The sequence below is a fragment of the Syngnathus acus genome, chromosome 6, assembly GCF_901709675.1.
Source record: "Syngnathus acus chromosome 6, fSynAcu1.2, whole genome shotgun sequence".
Classification (NCBI taxonomy): Eukaryota; Metazoa; Chordata; class Actinopteri; order Syngnathiformes; family Syngnathidae; genus Syngnathus; species Syngnathus acus.
Window position 1 is genome coordinate 13,479,939 of NC_051092.1, and position 21,071 is coordinate 13,501,009.

The 21,071-nt window shown below is 41.4% G+C and overlaps 1 protein-coding gene across 1 annotated transcript; it reads right to left on the reverse strand.

The window, feature by feature from the left end:
- Positions 1-4,352: 4,352 nt before the first annotated feature.
- On the reverse strand, positions 4,353-20,761 carry LOC119124755 (homeobox protein aristaless-like 4). The gene is made up of 4 exons (XM_037255017.1): positions 20,102-20,761; positions 10,001-10,311; positions 6,299-6,427; positions 4,353-6,215 (listed from the first exon to the last, which is right to left on the reverse strand). Exons 1-4 carry the CDS (start codon positions 20,442-20,444, stop codon positions 5,895-5,897), a joined length of 1,104 nt encoding a protein of 367 aa, XP_037110912.1. The 5' UTR covers positions 20,445-20,761; the 3' UTR covers positions 4,353-5,894.
- Between the last annotated feature and the right edge of the window lie 310 nt (positions 20,762-21,071).

Below are 21,071 nucleotides of genomic sequence, written 5' to 3' on the forward strand. Positions count from 1 at the left end.
TTGCAATATTCAAACTTTTTTAAAGCGCATTTATCTTGTAATAATTCGTTTTAAAAAACGTTTAATATAGATCCTCGAGAAAAAATTGGATTTGCTGTTGAGACAAATAAGAACTTTTGTTTTTTAATCTTCCGAACGCTCAGTGCCTTCAACTCGTCTAAAATAGGTTTCATTTAACATAAAAATGAACTCATTAAATTGACGGAAAAAATCTACGAATTGAAATTAAGAATTTAAGAATATATTTAAAAAAAAACAATAACTCATAAACCCATAAGAAAATATTTATCTCAACACTTGGGGGCGGCATCTCCCCTCTTGGTACGTTACAATTCTGTCTTCCTGTTCAAAGCCCAGCACGATGTTGTGTAATATTTGAAGCTTCGACAAAACTTTTCTTTTCGAATTATTATTGCAAGGTACTTCACCAGAGCGTCATTCCAGAAATTGAGAATTTAGGCACCGCGTAAATGGAAAAAAAAAAACTTTTGAAGATAAATGCTAAACAGTTAATCAGTCAACCACCACATGTGCTAAATCCAGCTCAATCAACGGGAGGTATCTTTTAACTCAGATATTTCATTTGTGCTGTCTCATATTGGTTTTGTACACCCATGTTTTGATAAAACCCAGTTTCATAAAGCCTATATATAGTCTTCAATTCGTTCTATTTTGTTTTAATAATTTTAGAATTTGAAAGTCATCTTGTTTTGACAGCAGACACGTTGAGAGCATTTGTTCACCTGAAAGGAGTACTCCACACAGTGTAAAAACTTTTTTTTTTTTCAAATTCCTTCTCCTATTCAAAGTAACGTCTAATAAAAGCCTTTAGAAAATGTTTAACACCCTGCCCCCTCTTAAAGAATTTATGTTGACTTGTGTACTTCTTTGCTACAGAGAAGTCTTGTATCACCACATCTCTTCTTTCCTCATAAAAATTCCAAACAGGGGGAGCCGATGAGATGCAGTTTGCTTTAGCCCCCTGTTTGGAGAGGAAACTTTCATTGCTTGATGATTTACAACCGAATGGACTCCCACGAGAACGGGAACAAGTCCTGTTTCCTGAATGTCTTTAACATAAAACTTACCTCTCTTCCTTGCGCTGTGTTTTTGACCTTGTGTAGGTGTTGGACATCTCCGAGAATCCCCTGAAGACCAGACATCTCACATCTTCTTTAGTGAGTTTGTTAGGGGCTCACGTGAAAATGTAAGAATCACGCATGCGGGACAGAATGCAAGGAACAAAATGGTGATTATTCATTTTACATGCACAGTTTGAGCGGATTGGTTGAATTTAATGCAACTCATATAAACTTAGCTAAATAAACATTCAGGGGTTTTTTTTTCTTCTTTTTTTTCAAATGTGGCCATTAAGCTCGAATGCTCGCCTGCCAAATTTGACATAAATGGTCCCACGACAGCCAAAGTTGTGCTTCCACAGGGTCGCTGTCATGACGCACAATGTGGTGCCCGCAAGTCGGTATAAAGCAGGAAGTGAGCAGGGAAGGCCAGGAAATGAGTCTTTTGGGATGAGACATTTCTCAGGCCAAGCATTTTTGGATTCAGCTGACAACAAATAAATGATCCCATGTGTGATGGCCGCATAATGTTGCATGTTAACAAAGAAGTCATGTTTAGCGTGTAGTTGTCCTGATTGGAAGAAGTTCTTCATTTGTTCTCATAGTTTCCTGCTCCTCCGATGTTTCTTATGTCAAACGTTTTCCTCGCCGCCGGTAGCTCGCGCAACATTTTAGCGACACGTCTCGCGCTCAATTTTCTCTCACTGTGGCCCTCACGTCTGAGTTTTCAGTTCTCCCTGTCAATCAGTGCGTATCGTAGCGCAGCGGCTGCGAAAGATCGACTGTTTGTATATTTTTGACCTTTTGAGCTCTGCAGCAGGCGGGCTTCTTGAGCAAATGCGCTGAACACGGCAAGACATAAGTGAACAATAAATCATAGCGAGACTCCACCACCCCCGTATTCACGAGCAGCATAATTGAAAGCATACTGGCCAGGAGAGAAAGGCAACATGCGGCTCTGGACCGAAGAGCATATCCCGATAATAACTTGATTGGTGTTAAGAGGGAATCAGCAGTCGGTCTACTGATTACAGTGTGTCAACTCTTAAATTTTAAATTGTAGTACACACGCAGAAGTATGAAGAGAGGTTACCAGAATCTTTTAGCATTCCTATTATTGTTTATAAAAGAGAGTGAATTAAAATAACGGGTTTCCCAAAATTTGGAAAATGTCCATTGGTATTCTTGAGTTTACTCATTCACTGCCATTGACGACTATAGACGTCAAACATCCATTTAAACTGGACTGACAGTGAATGAGTTAATATGACTGTTTGCAAGTACGAAAGTGATATTACGAGAAGGCTCAATTAGCCTGTTTTTGGCACAATCAGTGGTCGGAGATTCCCCATCCAGCACCATTTCTGTTTTTATGAATATGACAATCAGAAAAAAAAAATCAGCTTGGCCAAAATGTAAGTCGTTTGTTGACATTCTCAGCTTGTAATGAAGGTTTTACCAGATGCACATTGTTTCTTCTGCTCCTCAGTGCCGTTGACTTATAGCCACAGCAGGAGGCTGATTCATCTTTTATGTCCCTGCGGACATGGTCAGTGCTTTCAAAACTTCAACTGGATCTTTTTGATTTAAGACAAGAAGTTACTTGATGTTTTAAGAGAGAAGTGGACTTTTGGTTTTACAGTAACAACATTGGTTCATGTGAATTAGTATGTGTAATTGTTTTTTTTTTTACTACATAGTGCAATGCCCTTTACAGGGAGTTTTTTTACTGGTCTAACAGGAAGTGGAGAAATTAAATTTAACGTGTTGGGCTACGTTTTCAAACGCCAAAGCGTCAGCTCACGTGCTTGATTTTAGCACCGATTTACAACTCCGACGTTGCTAACGATGGCTTTTAATGAGCAGCTCAAGTTTCCATTTGTTTACGGAGCGTGCTGACTGACAGATCCATAGATGGAGAAATAAAGCACGTGGGTGAGGAATTGGATCGTTCCCTTCTTTGCCATATCAACAGAGCCTTTATGTAGAGGAGTGAACTTTGAAGTGCCCTAATGGTCCACATGGTCCTTTAACCATGCAGGACTCTGTCAGTGGAGCCTAGCTGGGGCAGTGTGACCCATTAGCTTTAATGAGCGGTGTCCAGGGCACAGCGGGCCACTCTTCTTGCCCTCTATCACTGTTTATTTATGTCACCTACCCACATTTTAGACTACTTAGGCTTTTAAGTTGCGTACTGCTCTACGCTTTGTGATTTTATTTTATCTGATCCCTGGCTAAACCAGTCTTGTTAGTTTGAACTAGGGTCATGGTAATGCGCAATAAAAAAAAAAAGTCATTCTTGCATCTCAAAGGATTATGAAATGTGCTAAAATGCTGAACTATTTAGCAAAAAGAAGAAAAACACATTCAGAGGTCTAGTAATGCAAGCTATATAGTCTTGGTAAGCACATCTGTGAACTGAAAGTCATTCCGGGTCATAACACATCTGCATCATAAAGCTGACTGAGAAAATACTAAGAAAATAAGATTTGCAAAGTTGTGATCTGGGCAAAAGGAACCTGCTTTAAAGAATGAAACATATTCTGTTTTATTTGATTTTTTTACCTGTTAATTCCATCATTATTTTCAAAATACCGATGATTTAGTATAAATCTACAATGCAGGATTATTATAAATGAAAAAAAACACAAAATTAGAGGGTATTTCCAAACCTTTGACTGGTACTGTAAATATGCCACTTTACAAATATCACCCCATTTTTCTTAACCTTGTTTTACTTTTGAAGTTGTGTACTAGTTGTATTTCGTTCATTACAATAGAGGTGCAGCGATGCTTAACATATCAGATTATTTTAACAAGCAATTAATTGTTTAAATTTGTTATTGGCTTAAAGCAGTAGCTTTTTTCTCACAATGCAAAACAGTACATTTTCTTAAACAACACAGAAGATTTTAATTCATGATTGGCAGCAGACATCTAGCAGACAGACTGAATTTTTTTCCCCACCCACTATGAAGAAAAAAAAAAAAAAACAGCCTTCCAGTTAACGTTATGTACATTTTGGAAAAGGCTGCAATTGTCTACTGGTCATACATTCTTTGGAGGGCGAAGTCCGCACCAATGGTGAGCTTGGCAGTTTTTGCCTTTGGAATTCCAACCATAATGGATGGTTTGATTACAGATATTTTTATAGTTTAGGAGTTTAGTTTCTGGAGAACCTGTGCATGAAACTATATTTCATGCAATTACACTTGATTGCCTTCAATATGAGCATTTTGCTAAACGTCGTATTTGAAAGGAGAAACTTCATCGGGCTGTTTGGGATTTTATTACATCTTCACTTCAATCCAACAAATGAAAAACAATACCTCTGTACAAACAAACACATCTCCAGCACCTTGAGCAGATGTCACGGTACTAAATATGGATGGCTTAAAGCAACATTTTTGCAACCCGGAACAACATGAGGCTTCTGTCCCAGTGGAAAGTATTAACACACAATTCTCAAAATCTTAAGTGCAATAACTTATTGCAATGGCACATTATATAAAGTCACTACCATAAGTCGAAATAATTGGTTATTATTAGAAAATAACAAAAAAACAGCTTGAAGCCATTAGAAAATTAGAAAGCTATTTCAACAGTTAAAAAGCCCAGAGCAACATTTTCTTTAGAAATAATGCTGAACACAACATATTATTTGGCAATATCACTGTAATACTTGAACGGTTTGGCATTTTGGAGGTCCATTATTTGACACAAAGATAAAACAAATGCACAAGCAACAGAATAATATCATACATACTGTTTACATTCACACAAAACAACTTTTCAGTAGTATCATCACGGAACGAGCTGCAGTTTAAAGCACGGGGAGGTCGAGACAATCGAGCCCTCAATAGGAATAGAACTGCGTCCTGATTTGAATTCAGAAACTGAAAGTTCTGTCTAGTTCCTATATAGTCAATCAAGTATTCAAATTTGATTAGTTGTAGAAGTGATACAAGCCTTCTGCCAAATGTCATATCAAAATACATTCACCCACTGCAATCCCTCTATCAAGAAGTAAATGATGTCATGACAAGATTTCATTCAAATCACAAGTTTGATAACACACTCACCACTGCAATGTATACGCTCCACCTAAACATTACAAAATTCTCCCACTCGCCAATCAGGCCCACTAATTCAGTCCGCAGTTTCCGCCATGTGTTGATCCAAAACTTGGCCATGACAACATCTGTGATGCACTTTGGTGTTCACGAGGGAAAAATGCTCATTTTGATGCTAATTAAGTGTGTCTACTAGTTGCGTCGGGTGCCGGTGGAAGTTGGCGTGACTAGTTGGCGTTGAAGGCTACCGCTGTGCCTTGTCTACCACTGGAGACACGGAGTTTCCTGTAACTTGAGGCTGGGCCTAACAGGGGAACCTGTGGAGGTTGCTCTGTGGGAGCAAATGACATGTTGGCTGGAAATCTAATGTCTGCTCTCCTCCCTCAGTAAATTGCTTCAGGCTAGTTCTGTTTGCGCTCCATTAAATTTGCCGATTGCATCCAGCCTGGGTTGTCACGCGGAAGAAAAAAATAATCATTACTGAAAATGATAGCTATGCCACCAAAACCTGAGACGGACAGGAATTAAACGCTTGGGTCTGATTTTCACTTCTACTTTTTGGAACTTTCAGTTTCTGCTGATTGTCACTGTCGCAGCTGTTATCTCCATTGTGATGGCCGCTAAGATGCTCTCGGCTATCTGGACGCTTTCCGCCTGTTCTTTTGACCTGTCTTATCATTAGTGCTCTCAGCAAAACTCCCCCGCAGCGCTCATGGAGGCGGGGTGCGACTTGGTTGGAACATCATGTGGCCCAAGAAATGGCGGCGCTGTGCTCTTTGGCTTTCATACGCAGTGCTGCTATGCTGGAAGACTTGCGGTCTGGGTCAACGTTGAGATCGTAGCCGTTGATCCCCCCGACCATTCCAGGTCCCCCAAATAGACTGCTCATCTGCGTCTGTCCCATGTGGCTGCTCCCTGGACTAGGCACGCCCAGAAAGTCGGGGACCCCTCCGTGACTATGGGGGTGAGGGGGCATACACGGGGGGACGGTATCACAAGGAACAACACAACCCGGCACTGGAGAGGCTGCACTCGTGCCGCCGATCCATGAAGGGTTTTGAATCTAAAAGCAAAGAGACGACACGATGAGGCGGTCACAAACATCGCATGGCAATTGGTGACGGACACGCTGGTGTTTCTATTTACCTGTGCATAGTTTTCAGGCCGAGTTAGAAGAGGCAGCTCGTAAGCCGTGGAGAAGTGCGTTCGAACCTGTTGCATCTGACCAAAGCGCTCCCTCTTTCTCCACTTGGCTCTGCGGTTCTGGAACCACACCTGCAAAGAAGAGCATAAACATGGTCAAAACATTTTGGTCACAACCCAATGTGCTGGGTAGAAAATAACCCAACATTGTCTCTGTCCCTTTTGGGTTCGATATTCCACCCAATTTGGGTTACTTTTAACCCAGCAGATTGTGGTCTAAAAATATTGGAGCACAGCCAAAGATGTGACCATTTCTCTTTGCTCTGAAAGATAAACTAAGAAAGTGAAGCAAATAAATTTTATAGCACATGAAAGTCCCACAGCACGTTTTAGGACTTGACGTGTCTTTAAAGTGCCGTCCGCATGGAACTGTTGATGTGAAAATGGAGCATCTCCCTTGGTACTGCACCGCCCACCCACCCACCCCCAGCCATGCCGCCGCCTTTGATACACAGTCGTCTGCCTCCCTTCAAACTGCCTTCGTCGACAGATGCACATCTGGGTCTGTAGTCATTCATAAATCATCGCGAGAAAGGTGTCCTCTCCCTCACCTGTCGACACAGCGGGACAAAAAGGGAATCCCACCGCAATTCTTTTCAACAAACAATTGGACAGAATTGACAGTTTTTATGTAACTCACCACCTTGTTTATACTTGGGCATTATTCGAAAGTCTTCAGATTCTTTGGTTGTTTGTGTGGGGGCAGTTCTGATTTTTACGATGAACAATGAAACAAGATGGCAAATTTGAGTCCTTTGCTAGCAGCATTAGGAGAGATTCATGCCAAGCAACCAAGTTTCATGTGCTAAACTGGCTTTAGGGGCTGAATTTTCCCCCAAAAGTTGAATATTACCCAGTTTTGGTGATTCATCAGGCGTCACTGTCGTGCTCCACCCTAGCCAACCATCCATAGTTCACGCAACTTTTTTTCCCCTCTCACACGTGTAAGCAAATCTCTCCAAAACAGAGAAGGAACGTCGGGCTTTGAACTTTGATTGTTGGTTGATTCCAAGCCCAATCAGCTTGTGGTTTTCACAGTCGCTGACATGCAACTTCCCCTCAGCCAGGCTCTTCATATATCCCCCTCCTCATTTTGCATTTGCCATTCGTCTCTGTCATCTTCCTAATAAAAAAGAGGCAGTGTTACTACAGTGTGCCCTGAAGCGCATTTACTTTTTAGGGACCACAAATGAGTTCATTTTTCAAAAAGAAGACCATGTATGGCCTCATGCGGGACATTTAAATGTTCTTTCTTCCAAAGCTGATGTTCGGAACTCACTCCGACATTCCACAGGTCAGCTGGTGAGATTAGCCTTCCAAAGTTGTAAAGTGATATGGAAGGTTGTGGCTGCCCCCCAATGTCAAGGTGAGGGGTTGTTGGCCTTTGAATTAAATCATATGTTTGCAGGAGAGCTTGGGGTCTGTTACACCCCCCTGAGATTTGGTGGGGGAGCGAGTTGTTTTTGTTTGATGTTCATACCATGTCCGTGTCTTTTGAGTTGTAGTTTTTGTTGTTGTTTGTTGTATTTCAATACACTACGCAAGATCCCGAATATGTAGTACCTCTGAGTATTATGTTGTCTGTCTACAAGTGGTGCTGCACCGTTTGTGTTCAAACAGCCGTAACTTACTAAAGGGTTACACAATGCATTAGCTTCTCTATGTCATTGTATGTTAGCATTGAGCTAATAGAGATTTGAAAGAGAAGTTAAATGGTTTGGTCTGAGGTACCGTTGTAGATTGTGTCAGGTGAGACTTTTTTTTGGGGATGTCTAAGTTTAAATGAGTGTAATGGGTCATCCGATTTTTGGTGGTTGTGTCACCAACCCCCCATATAAACCGCTTCTCTCCTCCCACCTCCCTTTTATGTCTGAGAGGGGAAGTGGGGATATTGAAAAGTGAGATGGGAGAATGTTCAAACTGGAGCTTGTTTTCATTTCATGTTTAATTTCCTGACGCCAAAGCCCGTGGCTTTCTGCGGCTAACCCCCGTGACCTCTCAGGCGTGCAGACTCAGGCGGTCGACCAGACACACACGGGACACACACATTTACATACTGTGTCATTTACAAAATTCTGAATCTATCACTGACAAAAATGTTCTCCTAGCTTGAACACTGTCAGCTTTTTTTTTTTTAATGGCTGAGCCCATAATTATGCACCCCTTGTCTTGGTTTCTGTGTACTGAGTGAGTCATGTTTCACAGAGGGCTTGCGCTGTGCTGCTTTGCCTTTGAACGGCCGTACGAAGGGGACATCAGCCAAATAGTTTGGCAAAGAGATCATTTGTGGTGCAAGCATTATGAAGTCAGATGTGTCTTGGGCTGCTCCGCCTGTCCAATGCTTCATCTTAAATATGATTGTTTGCGACAAGCTAGTTGTGTCTTTGCACAAGCGGAGTTCCTGTTCTTCCTATAGGGAAAAGTTTGAATCCATCACATCGGACATGCCCAAAGTTACCAACTACTTGTTTGTTTGGTTGATGTGGACACATGGTGACTCTGTTTGGCCGCGTTACAGTAATAGCTGAAGACATTGACAGCAAAAGGCCAGCGTACAGACTACAGCGCTATTAAAGAGTTTTATTTACGCCGCACGGCTAGCGGGTGGGGGTGAGAGAGGAAGGCCAGAGTGCACCAACTCCAAAAGCAGCTTTGAAGTTCCAGCCGTCTCACCTCATCTCTGTCATCCCGGACGGACCACTGCGATTGATAGAGTGCCTCAGCGGTACTTTGCCCCCTCCCCCACAAAAAAGTCAGGTATGACCAAGTTCGAGTCGGACCTTTTGCTCACGTAAATAATTTAATAGCAGCAAAAGCCCCGAGCTGCACATAGAGACCTTCATCGTTAAACTAAGGATGAAAAAGTAAGACTCTGACATTGGCTTATTCTGGAAAAAACATCTGTGTTGTTTCTTAAGATGAAAAGGATTATTAAGTCGCTTGCCAAGCTTGCGATGCCCCTTGGTAGTCGCCGGTTGCATATCCCTGGACTTTGTCCTAATGGACCTTCTGTTGCAATTGTGGGATTTAGACTTGATTGCGTGCATGTTTAGGGTCTGCTTTGTACGACTCTGGGTCAAACCTCACAGTGACTCAAAAGAGTGGGCTGTGTGCCTGTCGGTTGGGTCGGGAACGTTAATTATAATCATCTGGGGAAGGGATGGATCTGTGTGAACCAACTTTTTTTTTTTTTTCTACTGTACCACCGCACGGACCAGACAGTCCCTGACTATGTCTCAGGCCGCACGTGGAAATTGAAGCTGGCATCTCAAGTGCTTTTGATATCCTTCCCATATAGTCAAATGACTTCTTGCCTGCTTATGTCCCTCACCTCCTGCCTTCTCCGTTTTGTGTGGAAGTAGTTTAAACGTGGCTGCACCAGGGACAAACGGTTGGCCTCTGACCTTCGTGCAGAGTCTGCCGCAAGTAAGCGCAAAGGGACTTCCCTTCATCCCGCCCTTCATCCCACTCTGATCTAAGGTTGGCTGGAAGAAAATAGATGAGAAAGGAGAACAATAGATTCTTCTGTTGTCACATCAGCAGCTTTTAACGCTCCCTCACGCTCTCTGGCTATGATTAACATGCGGACATGGCCATGTTTGAAAACAGCACTGCTCATTTTTTTGGCGTGTCATCAGGTCTCACCTGAACGCGAGCTTCCGTCAGGTCCGTTCTCAGTGCCAGCTGCTCACGGGCATACACATCTGGGTAGTGTGTCTTCTGGAAAACCTTCTCCAGCTCCTCCAGCTGGTAGCTGGTAAACGTAGTGCGATTGCGCCTCTTCTTGCCTTTGTTGCTCTCTGCCTCGCTTTTATCCAGAGGGCTAGAAAGATCTGAGCTGGGACGCTCGCCTGACCCCTTTACACCGGCTTCCTTTAGATTCAGGTAGCTGCTTTCCATCCCGGGGGTGTCCACACTGGAGGGCAGCTCGGTCTCTGTCAAGCTGTTGTCTTTTCCTACATTAATGGGAGAGGAGGAAAGTCAGTTTTATTTTATTGTGTAAAGAATGAGAGCCATGTATTCAAATTAGCTGTAAAGTGAAAATAAATGTCTTGTTAAAAGACCTATTTTTCTTTCTGACGTGGATGCCAATGTGTCTACTTGCAGCAGTGTAGCGCTAACTACTGGCATGGAGGACTTACTCCATGTCAGACTTTTAGAGTATCTGTGGTTGGTAACGGCAGCCTCCATGATTACCCGATACATTAAAATAAAGCCTGTATCTGTATTTTTCCATGCGTGAATGTTAGCACATAGATATATTTTACATTCATTCCTTTTCAACGTCATATAAAGCTAAAAATGTTTCGCTATTTTACTCTTGTGATTAAATGCATTAAACACTTTTGGGTTTGTAAGAAACAAGGCAAATATAGAACATTTAAATTGTGGCTTCAACCCTCAACTCTCTAACCAATTATGCTTGAGGAGAAACAGCGACAGTCGAAGAGCAATATGCTCCTTAAAATGCGTGTTGCTTTTGTTGAATATAGCCGGGGGAAAAAAAGAAACCGATGACTAACAAGTCAGCAAGTGCATCTGCACACCATCACGTTCTAACATCCACACACAGTTGCGGCTACTTAATGCTTACATCACCTCTGTAATGTTTTATTTTGGGGTTCAAAGGCCTTGTATGTGTATGCTGAATCTACACTTCAATTCTACATGTTTGAAAGGGTTGTCACGACACATTGGGGTGACCCGCGACACAACTTTGCAGGGGGGCGCGCTCACTTCGTTCAATCACGCCACCTGAAATCTGAGCCAATGAAAAACCTGCCTAATTTCGAACAGTTTGAGTGTTTGTGTGTAGCGCGGTGGGCCTCGTTTGCCCACTGCTGCCTGACACACTTTGGCCCTCAGATGTAAACAACATTGTGTTTGTCACTTCCAATTTGGCGAGCCTCCATTTTGTGACAGACCTGGCTCTGTTCCTCTCTGCACATGCAAGTTTTTTTTTTTGTTTGTTTCCTTTTTGGAGATGAAGAAGGCTGTCCCTTCCCCTTCATATAAACAAACATCAATGTGGATAAATAAGCATGTATGACTCTGGTGGAGATCCAGTCAGAACAGTGCTCTTGTCAGTTTTTCTGCCTGCTTTTTCATTAGCATAAGGGTTCTGTCCTTAAATGGTCTCCATCATAACAGTGGAAAGAATAAATTCTTAAATGTTTCTGAATGAAGTCAGAATAGAGATAAATTGTTAGACCTGAGCATATTATTGAATAAAACTTGTAATGAAACACACGATTATACAACTTAAAGGGGAAGTCAAGCCTATTTTTTTTTTTTTTACAATAATGCGTTGTATGCGCCCCCACCATTCTAAACACAGCAATCTGATTAATATTGCATTTGTGGAATATGAGCAGCCAAATTTACTTGTTTTCATCCATGTCAGGAGGCGGCCATTTTGCCTCTGGCTGGCCACTAAAAATGACATCACAGTTGCCAGTTTCAGGTCACAACCAATCACGGCTCACCTTGAGAAAACGGGTGAGCCGTGATTGGTTGTGACCTGACCTGGCAAGTGTGATGTCGTTTTCAGTCGACAGCAAGTGGCAAAATGGCCACCCCCTGTGATGGATAAAAACAGGTGGATTTTGCCTGTTTAATTCATATAGCATTACCAAAACATTAACCAGAATACAGTTTTTCGACTAATGGAGCTGCACAGAACAAATTATTACAAAGAAAATTTGAGCGTGTGCTTTCCCTGTAAGGATGTTAAGTATAGTTTTTTTTCAGACAAATACCATTCCAAGTATCGGTGGCAGCAAGCAGTAGAAATCATCAGGGAAATGACACTTATCTCAGTCCCGGCTGGTCAGTACAAAATGGCTAAAGAAACAAAAATTCAACATCTATAATGGAAGAACTGAATGTGCACAGCAACGTTAGCTGTGGCGTGCCCGCTTTTGAGTCATCTTCCTCAATCCTCCCTCCTTCCACATGCTACACATCTGTCACGCATCATCGTTTAGTTTGGGTGCAAAGGTTGCTATTGGGTTTTATTATAAAGTGTTTCTTTTTTACACTTTAATGACTATTGGGTTTTATTATAAAGTGTTTCTTTTTTACACTTTAATGACAGTTAAATGCATGTTTTATGACAGCAGCAGTTTGACCCTGAAACTGATTTGGTTCATTTGTGTGTCTTAAGTCCAGTCTGAGTGAAGGTCACCCGGAGTCCCTGAACAGTTTCATGTACATTTATCTCCTACCAGATCACATTTCGAATAATTACGTGCATGCGCTTTCCTTGCAGCTTTGTGTTTAACGCCCTCCACAGTCTGTCGTCTTAGAAACAAAGTGCATCGTGCGAAGGACTGTTGATATTTTGCGGTGCTGGTGACTCCGTCAGCCATTCTTTTAATGGTGAGTAAGCTGGCGGGGAATAGTTTTGACGTGATGAAGTCGGGCGTCAGCCGTCTGCAACGTGCGTGTTTGTTTTCATGAATTAATATTCTTTGGCTGGTGTGTCGCGCAATACGATGTCAATAATTGTCCCTCCAAAGCAGCCGCGGCACTCCCCTGCTCTCGCCCCGACTGAGGCTAATGAAACAACGCAGCTTGCCCGGCTGGGGTTCATGACCTCATTCCGCCGTGGCCCACCTGTCAGAGCTTCTTACTGTCTCCACACATGCACATTCTGACATTACCGACCGCTGCTTTGGCCCTGTGCTATGTTTTCATTCAACCTCTGAGCGGGAGCCTGACTACAGCATTTAGAAGTGAGTTGGATCAACTCAAAAGTCCCTAACTGTTTGAAATAATGAGATTGTGTCCCTGAGCAAAGCATGGTGGACAAAGTTTTATACTCATCCCTATTTCTCCACATTCTGTTTCGTGGTATGCTAATTGTAACCAAACACAATCCTCGCCAACATCACGCAGGAGTCATGCCTGCCGAGACTTTTTTTTTTTTCTCCCGTCTCCAGAACACAACCGTCAAGTCTTGCTTTCTTCCAAGATTCCAGTGCCTTGGCAACAGTTTCTTGGCATTGTGAGGAACCCCTTTTTTCTCTCTCTGTTGTTGCCCTTGTAGCGCGCATCAGCGTACATGAAATGTGAGGAATAAACGCCGCCTGCGCCTTCAATTTGCCAGTCATTTTCTGACAGCCCGCAGACTTCTTTGGTTAGCCGAGGTCACGTGTTTACTAGGGTCAGCAATTTAATCGCTGCTGAAAACAGAGAAAACATCAAAGTGTAATTTAACTGGTTGTAAAGCAACGAGGCACCCTCTCAGTTTTTATGGAATGGGATGGGGAGGGTCAAGTGAAACTAAATAAAAGAAACACTATAAATTAGTAACCTGGGGAAGGGTTAATGACCTTGTACTAACGAGGAAGGAGAATGCTTTTAAACAGAGTGCTCAAAGCTTGTCCCCTTATCAAAATATCAAGTGATTATATTTGTGATGATTAGTAGGCACTCTCTATTTGAAAATCTGAATCTAATCACTGCAGAAAATTGCAAATGCTTTATTATTTCATTAAAACCTGTCATTATTATAAGCTTAAATTGAATTTCACAAACGTAATTATCATTAGTTTGAATGGTTGCACAAAATCATGCGGATCTGTTGCCTCGCGAGTTGCTTTCACATCGCCAGCGGCAAATCCGATTTTTGTCATAGCGAGCTTGTTCCCAGCAAGATGTTATTAAGCTTGAACATCAAAAATCACATCAAATCACATATTTTTTACAAGACTGATCTAAACCACATGTGGAGGTTGTTTGAAATGCAATGCAAGTCACATTTGTACAAATGAGACTTCATTCTGGTGCTGAGTGACGCTGCAGGGGTGTCCAGCCTGAAAAATGTGCACAAAATGCAGAAGGAGGGGCAGAGGCACAACTTTAGAAACTTGGATAACATTGGTGGTAAAGCATATTAGCACCGAATTACTCAGATAGTTGCGTATAATAAGTTCAGCACTGCTCAACAAAAAAAATATATCTACTGCCAGACGTCTATTTTTTCCCTCTGCTGACTCGCTAGCATTTGTACTGAAGGCTACATTATCAATCCAATCATTCTTTCCATTTTGAAAAGGCGATCAAAAAATAAACGTATAAATACCAGGAATGAGTAAATAAACGTTAGCTTGTTAGATGCTACAATGAGTCTGCACCATAAGCATGAGAGGCTTTAGGAAATTAATTCAAGGCACTTGACTCAATTATTAACTTCACAAGTGTGGTTTTTTTTCCTCCTGATACGCAATATTACATGGCAGAAGCCAAAAAAAAAACATAACGATGTACCCTACACAGTTGGTTGTACTTAATGTTGCTAAAAGCGACTCTTCTTAAATTTCTATTATTTAGTGGCAACACCTCCCTGAATTGATTGTGTGCCCTTGTATGTCGTTTCCTTGTGCCATTAAAGAGTTAATATGTACAATAGAAGCTCTTCTTCGTGGGATACTCGGACAAGATTTTGAGTATTGTTTCCTCTGTTAAAGGAAGGCTCCCAGATGTTCTTGAGGAGAGATCTATGGCAGCAACTCGCAAAGGAATGCTTATGCTTCTATGGGAAACCTGAAATCTTTCTGTTCAGTATCAGCGGCTGATAGACTGACACAGTCATTACCTCACTCACGTCCGAAGACTTTAGGCCGCGGCTGTCACTGTCTCATATCAAAGAACACAGAAATAGTTCAGGATTATTGTTGGAATGTGATTAACAATGGAGTACGTTTTGGTACAAACTGTCATTAAAAATAATTTCTGTAGATTTGGATAACTCTCGGCGCAAAACGTGTATTTATAAAGGGTGTAATCACTGAGCCTTCTCTTTTCAACAGTATGAATTTGAAGACACTAATTGCAGAAGTCAAATTGGAAGGTTGGAATTTTGCTGCTTTGCAATGTAATGTTAAAAGGTTTGGACTGCAGCCAACAGTGAGTGATCATTTGCAGGACTTCCCACACTGTTTTTGTTCAATTTATCAAATGTCCTCACGTGAAAATTAGACAAATAGCAGTTATGAATCAAAACAAGATTTTGCTTTGCTTTACTTTGTCGATCCAGCGGTAATTTTTAAGACAAATTTGGGTTATCATTGCTCCCTGTGGTCATTTGTACAATTTTCCCAGGTCATTTTTACCTTGCGCTTTATAATAAACCTGTGAATAGAGGACAATATGTCAGAGCCAAAGTGACGTTTCATAGCAAACAGGTTGGTGCTGTTGCTTGAACTTTCCAAGACAGAAAAACATGCTCGAAAGAAGTTTATTCCCCCCCCCGGCCCGCCCAACTTTAAGCAGTTGAAAACTGTTTCAGGGCATGATCACAGGTCACTGTTCAGCCACTAGCGTGGTCAAAATGTGGTAATCATCACAGCAAATATCCATACATATCCTCTGACATCATTTCCCTCCAATTTCCCCTCTCCATGCACGTAGAGTTCTATATTTTGACAGGATGCTTTTAAAGCGCTGCCAGAGCCTTCTTGTGGTCTTGTTTTGCTCTCATGCATTGAGAAACATGTTTTACATATCACAGGATGCTCCAATTTCACACTGAGGTCACAGCGGCTATTTGAACTATATTAGGTGAACATGATATTACTGAGGAAAAGGCAAGAGAGAACCGGCGCAATCAGTATCAGAGTTCACACAGTTTGTATAATGTGTGTATCTCTAAAGCCGTCATTTATCGCAGGAGGTCCGTTCCAAACCTCATCCACAACATCTGAAGCTTCCACAGCATCGGTGAGATCTTGCTGTTTAAAGATCAGGCGTAAAGTACAAAAGTATTAGAAGAAAACTAATTAGTGAGCACTGAAGGAGCTGGAGGAATTTCTAGCAAGTAATGGCTATATCGTATATTTAGTATACGATCTCTAGTCTGGTTATGTTAGTAAATAAAGTGAGCAAGAAGGGCTGCTAAATGTCTCTTAAATTAGCTAACTTGTGAGCGCGAAAAGAAGTAAACATGGCGACCCCTGAGAAATGCAATGTTTGAAAAATTTTGGAAATGAATACGTCATTGATTTAAGTAAATATGCAGCATCAGATAAAGGTTTAAAATATGACTTTTGACATCTTGAGTTGAGTTACCTTTTAAACACAATATTCAACCAAAGTATATTTTTTCATCCAACAAATGTCTGCTAGTTTAATGCTAACAATGTTTGATGTAAAGCTACAGACCATCCAATTAGCATAACTGCTTCGGTCATTAGAAACATAAATAAACGAAGCATACAACAGGAGCGCACTCCACATTGTATTCCTGTCGGCCACACCTAAAGTCCGAGTGGTTAGTTTTTCACTTTTGCTGTAAAATGTCACCGCCGTTGTTCCAGTCACTATGCCACAGAGGCGCTAGCTACCAGATAGCTCATGAGCTAGCAGTCTTGGGATCAAAATGCATGACTACCCCCAAAAAAAAATCTGGAAAAGTGAAATGGTAAAAATATCTGCTTCATTTAGTAAGGTCTCATGCATGATCCCTACCAAAATTCCGTCTCCAAAAGTAAGCTCATGCTTGGCTTTGATCGATATTGTCAGTGAAGCAACGATTTAATAATGTGTTTATTATTGTGGTGGTTTGCAATGGTGTAGAACTGCTCAGCTTCAGACTGCGGTGGCGCTAATATATTAACTACTACAACCCACATATCAGAGGCACCACGCAATATGATGCGGTGAAATTTCTACTTCAAGCTTCAACCACAATAATAAACACACTGTTAAATGAATACTTGTCTTTACGGTTTTCCATTTAAATATTTGCACAGGCATACGTGCTAAATTGGCTTGTAAGTGTATGCGCATGTAAGAAATTCTCTCCAGTGGTTCTCAAATCTTTACCCTTGTCCATTTGTGACATTTTGCTTATTTTTCCAAGGTATTGTGAAGACAGGGTTATGTAAACCAGTCCCACTTTGTCATTGTGGGGACTCTCAGTTGCTTTGGAGATCTAATGTTTGGCGAGTATGAATAAAAACTATATAGCAGCCAATGATGCACATCTGCCTCGGATTAATGCGGACCCCTCCTGCGGTGCTGACTTGCATTCCTCTGCACTCCATCAGCTCCGTGGGCTTTTATTTCATTCACAGTGGTGTGTGCACTATGCAGGTAGATGCTAAGCCCCGGTGGGACGCTCATTGGTTCGCGTGCACACCCAACAATATGCGGCGACAACCATGATATTATTGGATGTATTTCAAAGTTAGTTTGTGCTGAAACAGACACGCTTGAAGGTTTTGATATGGTGTGAATGCAAAACGACTGTCATCTTGGTACTTTAGCTCACAGATCCCTCTGTTGTATTGCAACGAGGCTCTCACCAGAGGCAATTACGGTAAAGACGGCTTGAGTGTAAAAAAACAACCAATGATAACAACTGGCAATACAATTCAAATAGTACTACTCTAATCAGTAAAATTAATTCATTTTTCCAAAGGAAATTCAGTGGACATGTCTTACCATTATTGATCAAATTACAGAAAGTAATTTATGTATTGTAATTTGTTTTATTTTGAAAGATAGTTCTTGCAATGATTTTTTGGGCCATCTTTTAGTTACACTTTCTCTCAGAGTGACGTGACTGTGAAAAGCATCAATTTGTTTTGTATTTGATGTTGTTGTTTTTTTAAAGTCTTTCAGTGTCACCGATATTTAAAGTAAAGACTTTGACTCAGGTGATACAGATTTTTGAGAGAAATATGAAGGAGACGCATGATTTGCTTCGTCAGGCCATATAAGCTGATGTGGTGGGCTCGATTTGGCCTCTGGGCCTTGAAATAAACACATGCCGGCCATCACTTTGAAATACAGCAATCGAGGCTGGTTTGCTCTGTGGCCTTTTTGTTTTGGACAAAATGAAATAGTTGCTATAGTATGTACATAAGCCGATAGTCTAAATATCCTTTGTTCTATTTTGAAAATCAGCAACATTCTGAATTCTGAAAAGCTTTTCACTTGCACCCTGTTTGTGGATCAAGATAGTGAAGATTAACTATTTGTTTCCAGTAAAAATCTCCACATCACATTTTGTTTTCCAAACCGACTAGAAAAAAATGCTACTTGTCCATACACTACAATACTTCAAATCTCTCCACATAGTACACTGTAGGCACTTGCACTAAAGTTTTTGGGGGCAGTTGCTCAAGCCAATAACAAACCCCAACCCGACAGGTGAAGGGCAGCATATATACAATAGATGCACTCCACATATTTTACAAAACAAACGCTCGTCACGTCAAAACATGGATGACGTAGATGTTATGAATGATTATATCAATTACATGTCAAAACACTGTGTAGCACCACTAGTTCTCTTTGTGGCAATCAAGCTTAAAATATTCACAATACCAAATGTCAATCTTCAAATTTATTATTTCCAGATTGACCGTAAAACTGAAAATCTCACAACAGCCTGGTTGCCATGTCGACAGCATTGCAGTCACTCAATGTTGGCACATTAACCTCTGTCTGTATATCAGACAATTTTTGTCATGATGAAAGAGATAAAAAAATCAAGATTGAGCAATATATCTCTTGTGTTGGACCACACATAAGAGCACAAGCCTGTTGACGCCTGAGGCTTTGACTAGACCCCAAAAGTGTCCTCCCCAGAGCCACAGTGCCTTCATCTGGCTGCAACATTTTCAGTAATAACACTGCAGAGTCTCTTCTCTTTGGAAGCATGCTGCATTTAATGATTGCGTTCAAACGGTTCTGTCTATGCACTTGCCAAATCAGCTCACTAAAGTACAGCACGGCTCCAAACAAGCTTGGAGACACACTCCCCACTAAAAAATAGATGACTGTGCACTTTACCATTTTGCTAACTGTGGCAGACTTCACTTTTATTTATATCGCCAACTGCAAACTGCGCTGCATTTATCTCCACGTTTTATGCAAATTGCATAAAAGAAGCCACCAAGTGAAGCTGTAAATATCGGTGTTTGATCAAAACAGAAACCGAATTATTAGCCATGATAATAGGTTTTGTGTAGTTTGTATAGTCACAGATACAAAAATGGACTATACTTTAGCTGTGTTCACATGCACGTGCACCAAAACTATGTAAAAATAAGGAATCATTCTGGAGAGTTCAAATATCATAACAAGGTATAGTAAATACACATGAACACTCCGGCTGTGGTCAATTAATTCACACTATCTATATGTATATATATATATATATATATTATATATATATATACGTACATACATATATATATATATATATATAATATATATATATATATATATATATATATATATATATATATATATATATATATATGTATGTATGTGTATATATATGTATGTATGTGTATATATATATATATATATATGTGTGTGTGTGTAATAATAATTATTTTTCTGGTGATATCTGAAAATGTCGAAATATTGTTCTGTGACGGCTGATTGCAATGACTTTGGGACGATGCTGCAAGTTTACTTTGTGAGGAAATTACACTTTCAGTGGAGAGAATAACTGACACTCGTGTGGTCTTAAAAACGTCAAGGTGAATATTTAATAAAAATAAAAAAAAGATTACAGGCAAATACTGCTTTACAGCTACTGCAACGAATCCTTCGCGAAGAGTCTCAACTCCAGGTTGACTCTTCATTTATTTAACCACTGTGATTATTTAATTAATAAATAAAATGAAAATAAATTCAAACAAGTGTTTCTTGATGCACGGCACGCAAACGCGCATCCTGCTCTGCCCACTGTGGAGTTTTTGCGCGTGTTTGCCCACTCACCGTAACATGGTAGGATGCCGTTGTGGCCGCCGTCCGTGTGCAACTTGCCGCCCTCGGGTGGAGTCTTGCAGGTGGGTCTGTGCATGAAGAGCTGGTACTTGTGGAAGGGTCCCTCTTCCTCCACGCCGTCCAGCGACTGGCACTCGGTCTGGAAAGGACTCCGGGACTTCTCCCCGAACCCCTGCCCTTTATTCGTCGCGAACGTGGGGCTGTATTTGGCGTCGGAAACGCCGAAAGTCCTGAAAGGGTTCGCCTGGTGCTCCCTACCTTGCGAGGCAGACGGACTATAATACGCATCCATCGAGGTCATGTCGCAGTATGAGACACACGTATCTGCGTTCATACCTAAAAAAAAAAAATCTCTATTAAAAAAAAAAAGAGGCAGAATCCAAACTTTAGTTCTCGCCCAGCCCCTTCTAAACAGCTCTCCTCAAACTTTCATGCAATGCACACTGACGCGCCCTAGCTCGCACACGCTCAAAGTGGCGCATCTGGGACTGCTTTAGGGAGAGAGAGAGGGAAAAAAATGAACAAATGCTAAAAGCCCCTCTCTGTGAAGGAGAGCGAGATGAGGAGCCCACAGTGGGAAAGTGTCACGCAGAACTACGCTGACCTTCAAGCTGCACGCATGCACTCCGAGTAGGCCCACTCCGCTCTGACCGCGCTATTATGCACCGATGGGAGGTCAAAAACAAGGAAAGGGGTGGAGGGTGGCTGGGGGCTGCATTTTCTTCTTCATTTTCTCTTTTTTTTTAGTTTGCGTGTGTGTGCGCGAGCGTCTGTTGGTGGTAAACACGTGGGAATCGCAACACATGACATCAATGCAATCAGGAGATGAATGGACGAGCTTTAATTCCATACACGCTAAATAAGAATGTTTAGTTTTATTCAGCGCGTGGTTGCGTACTGTTAATTCTCGTTTCGGGGCTTTACGTTGCCTTCGTTTTTAGGCAAAGGAATTAGGAAACCA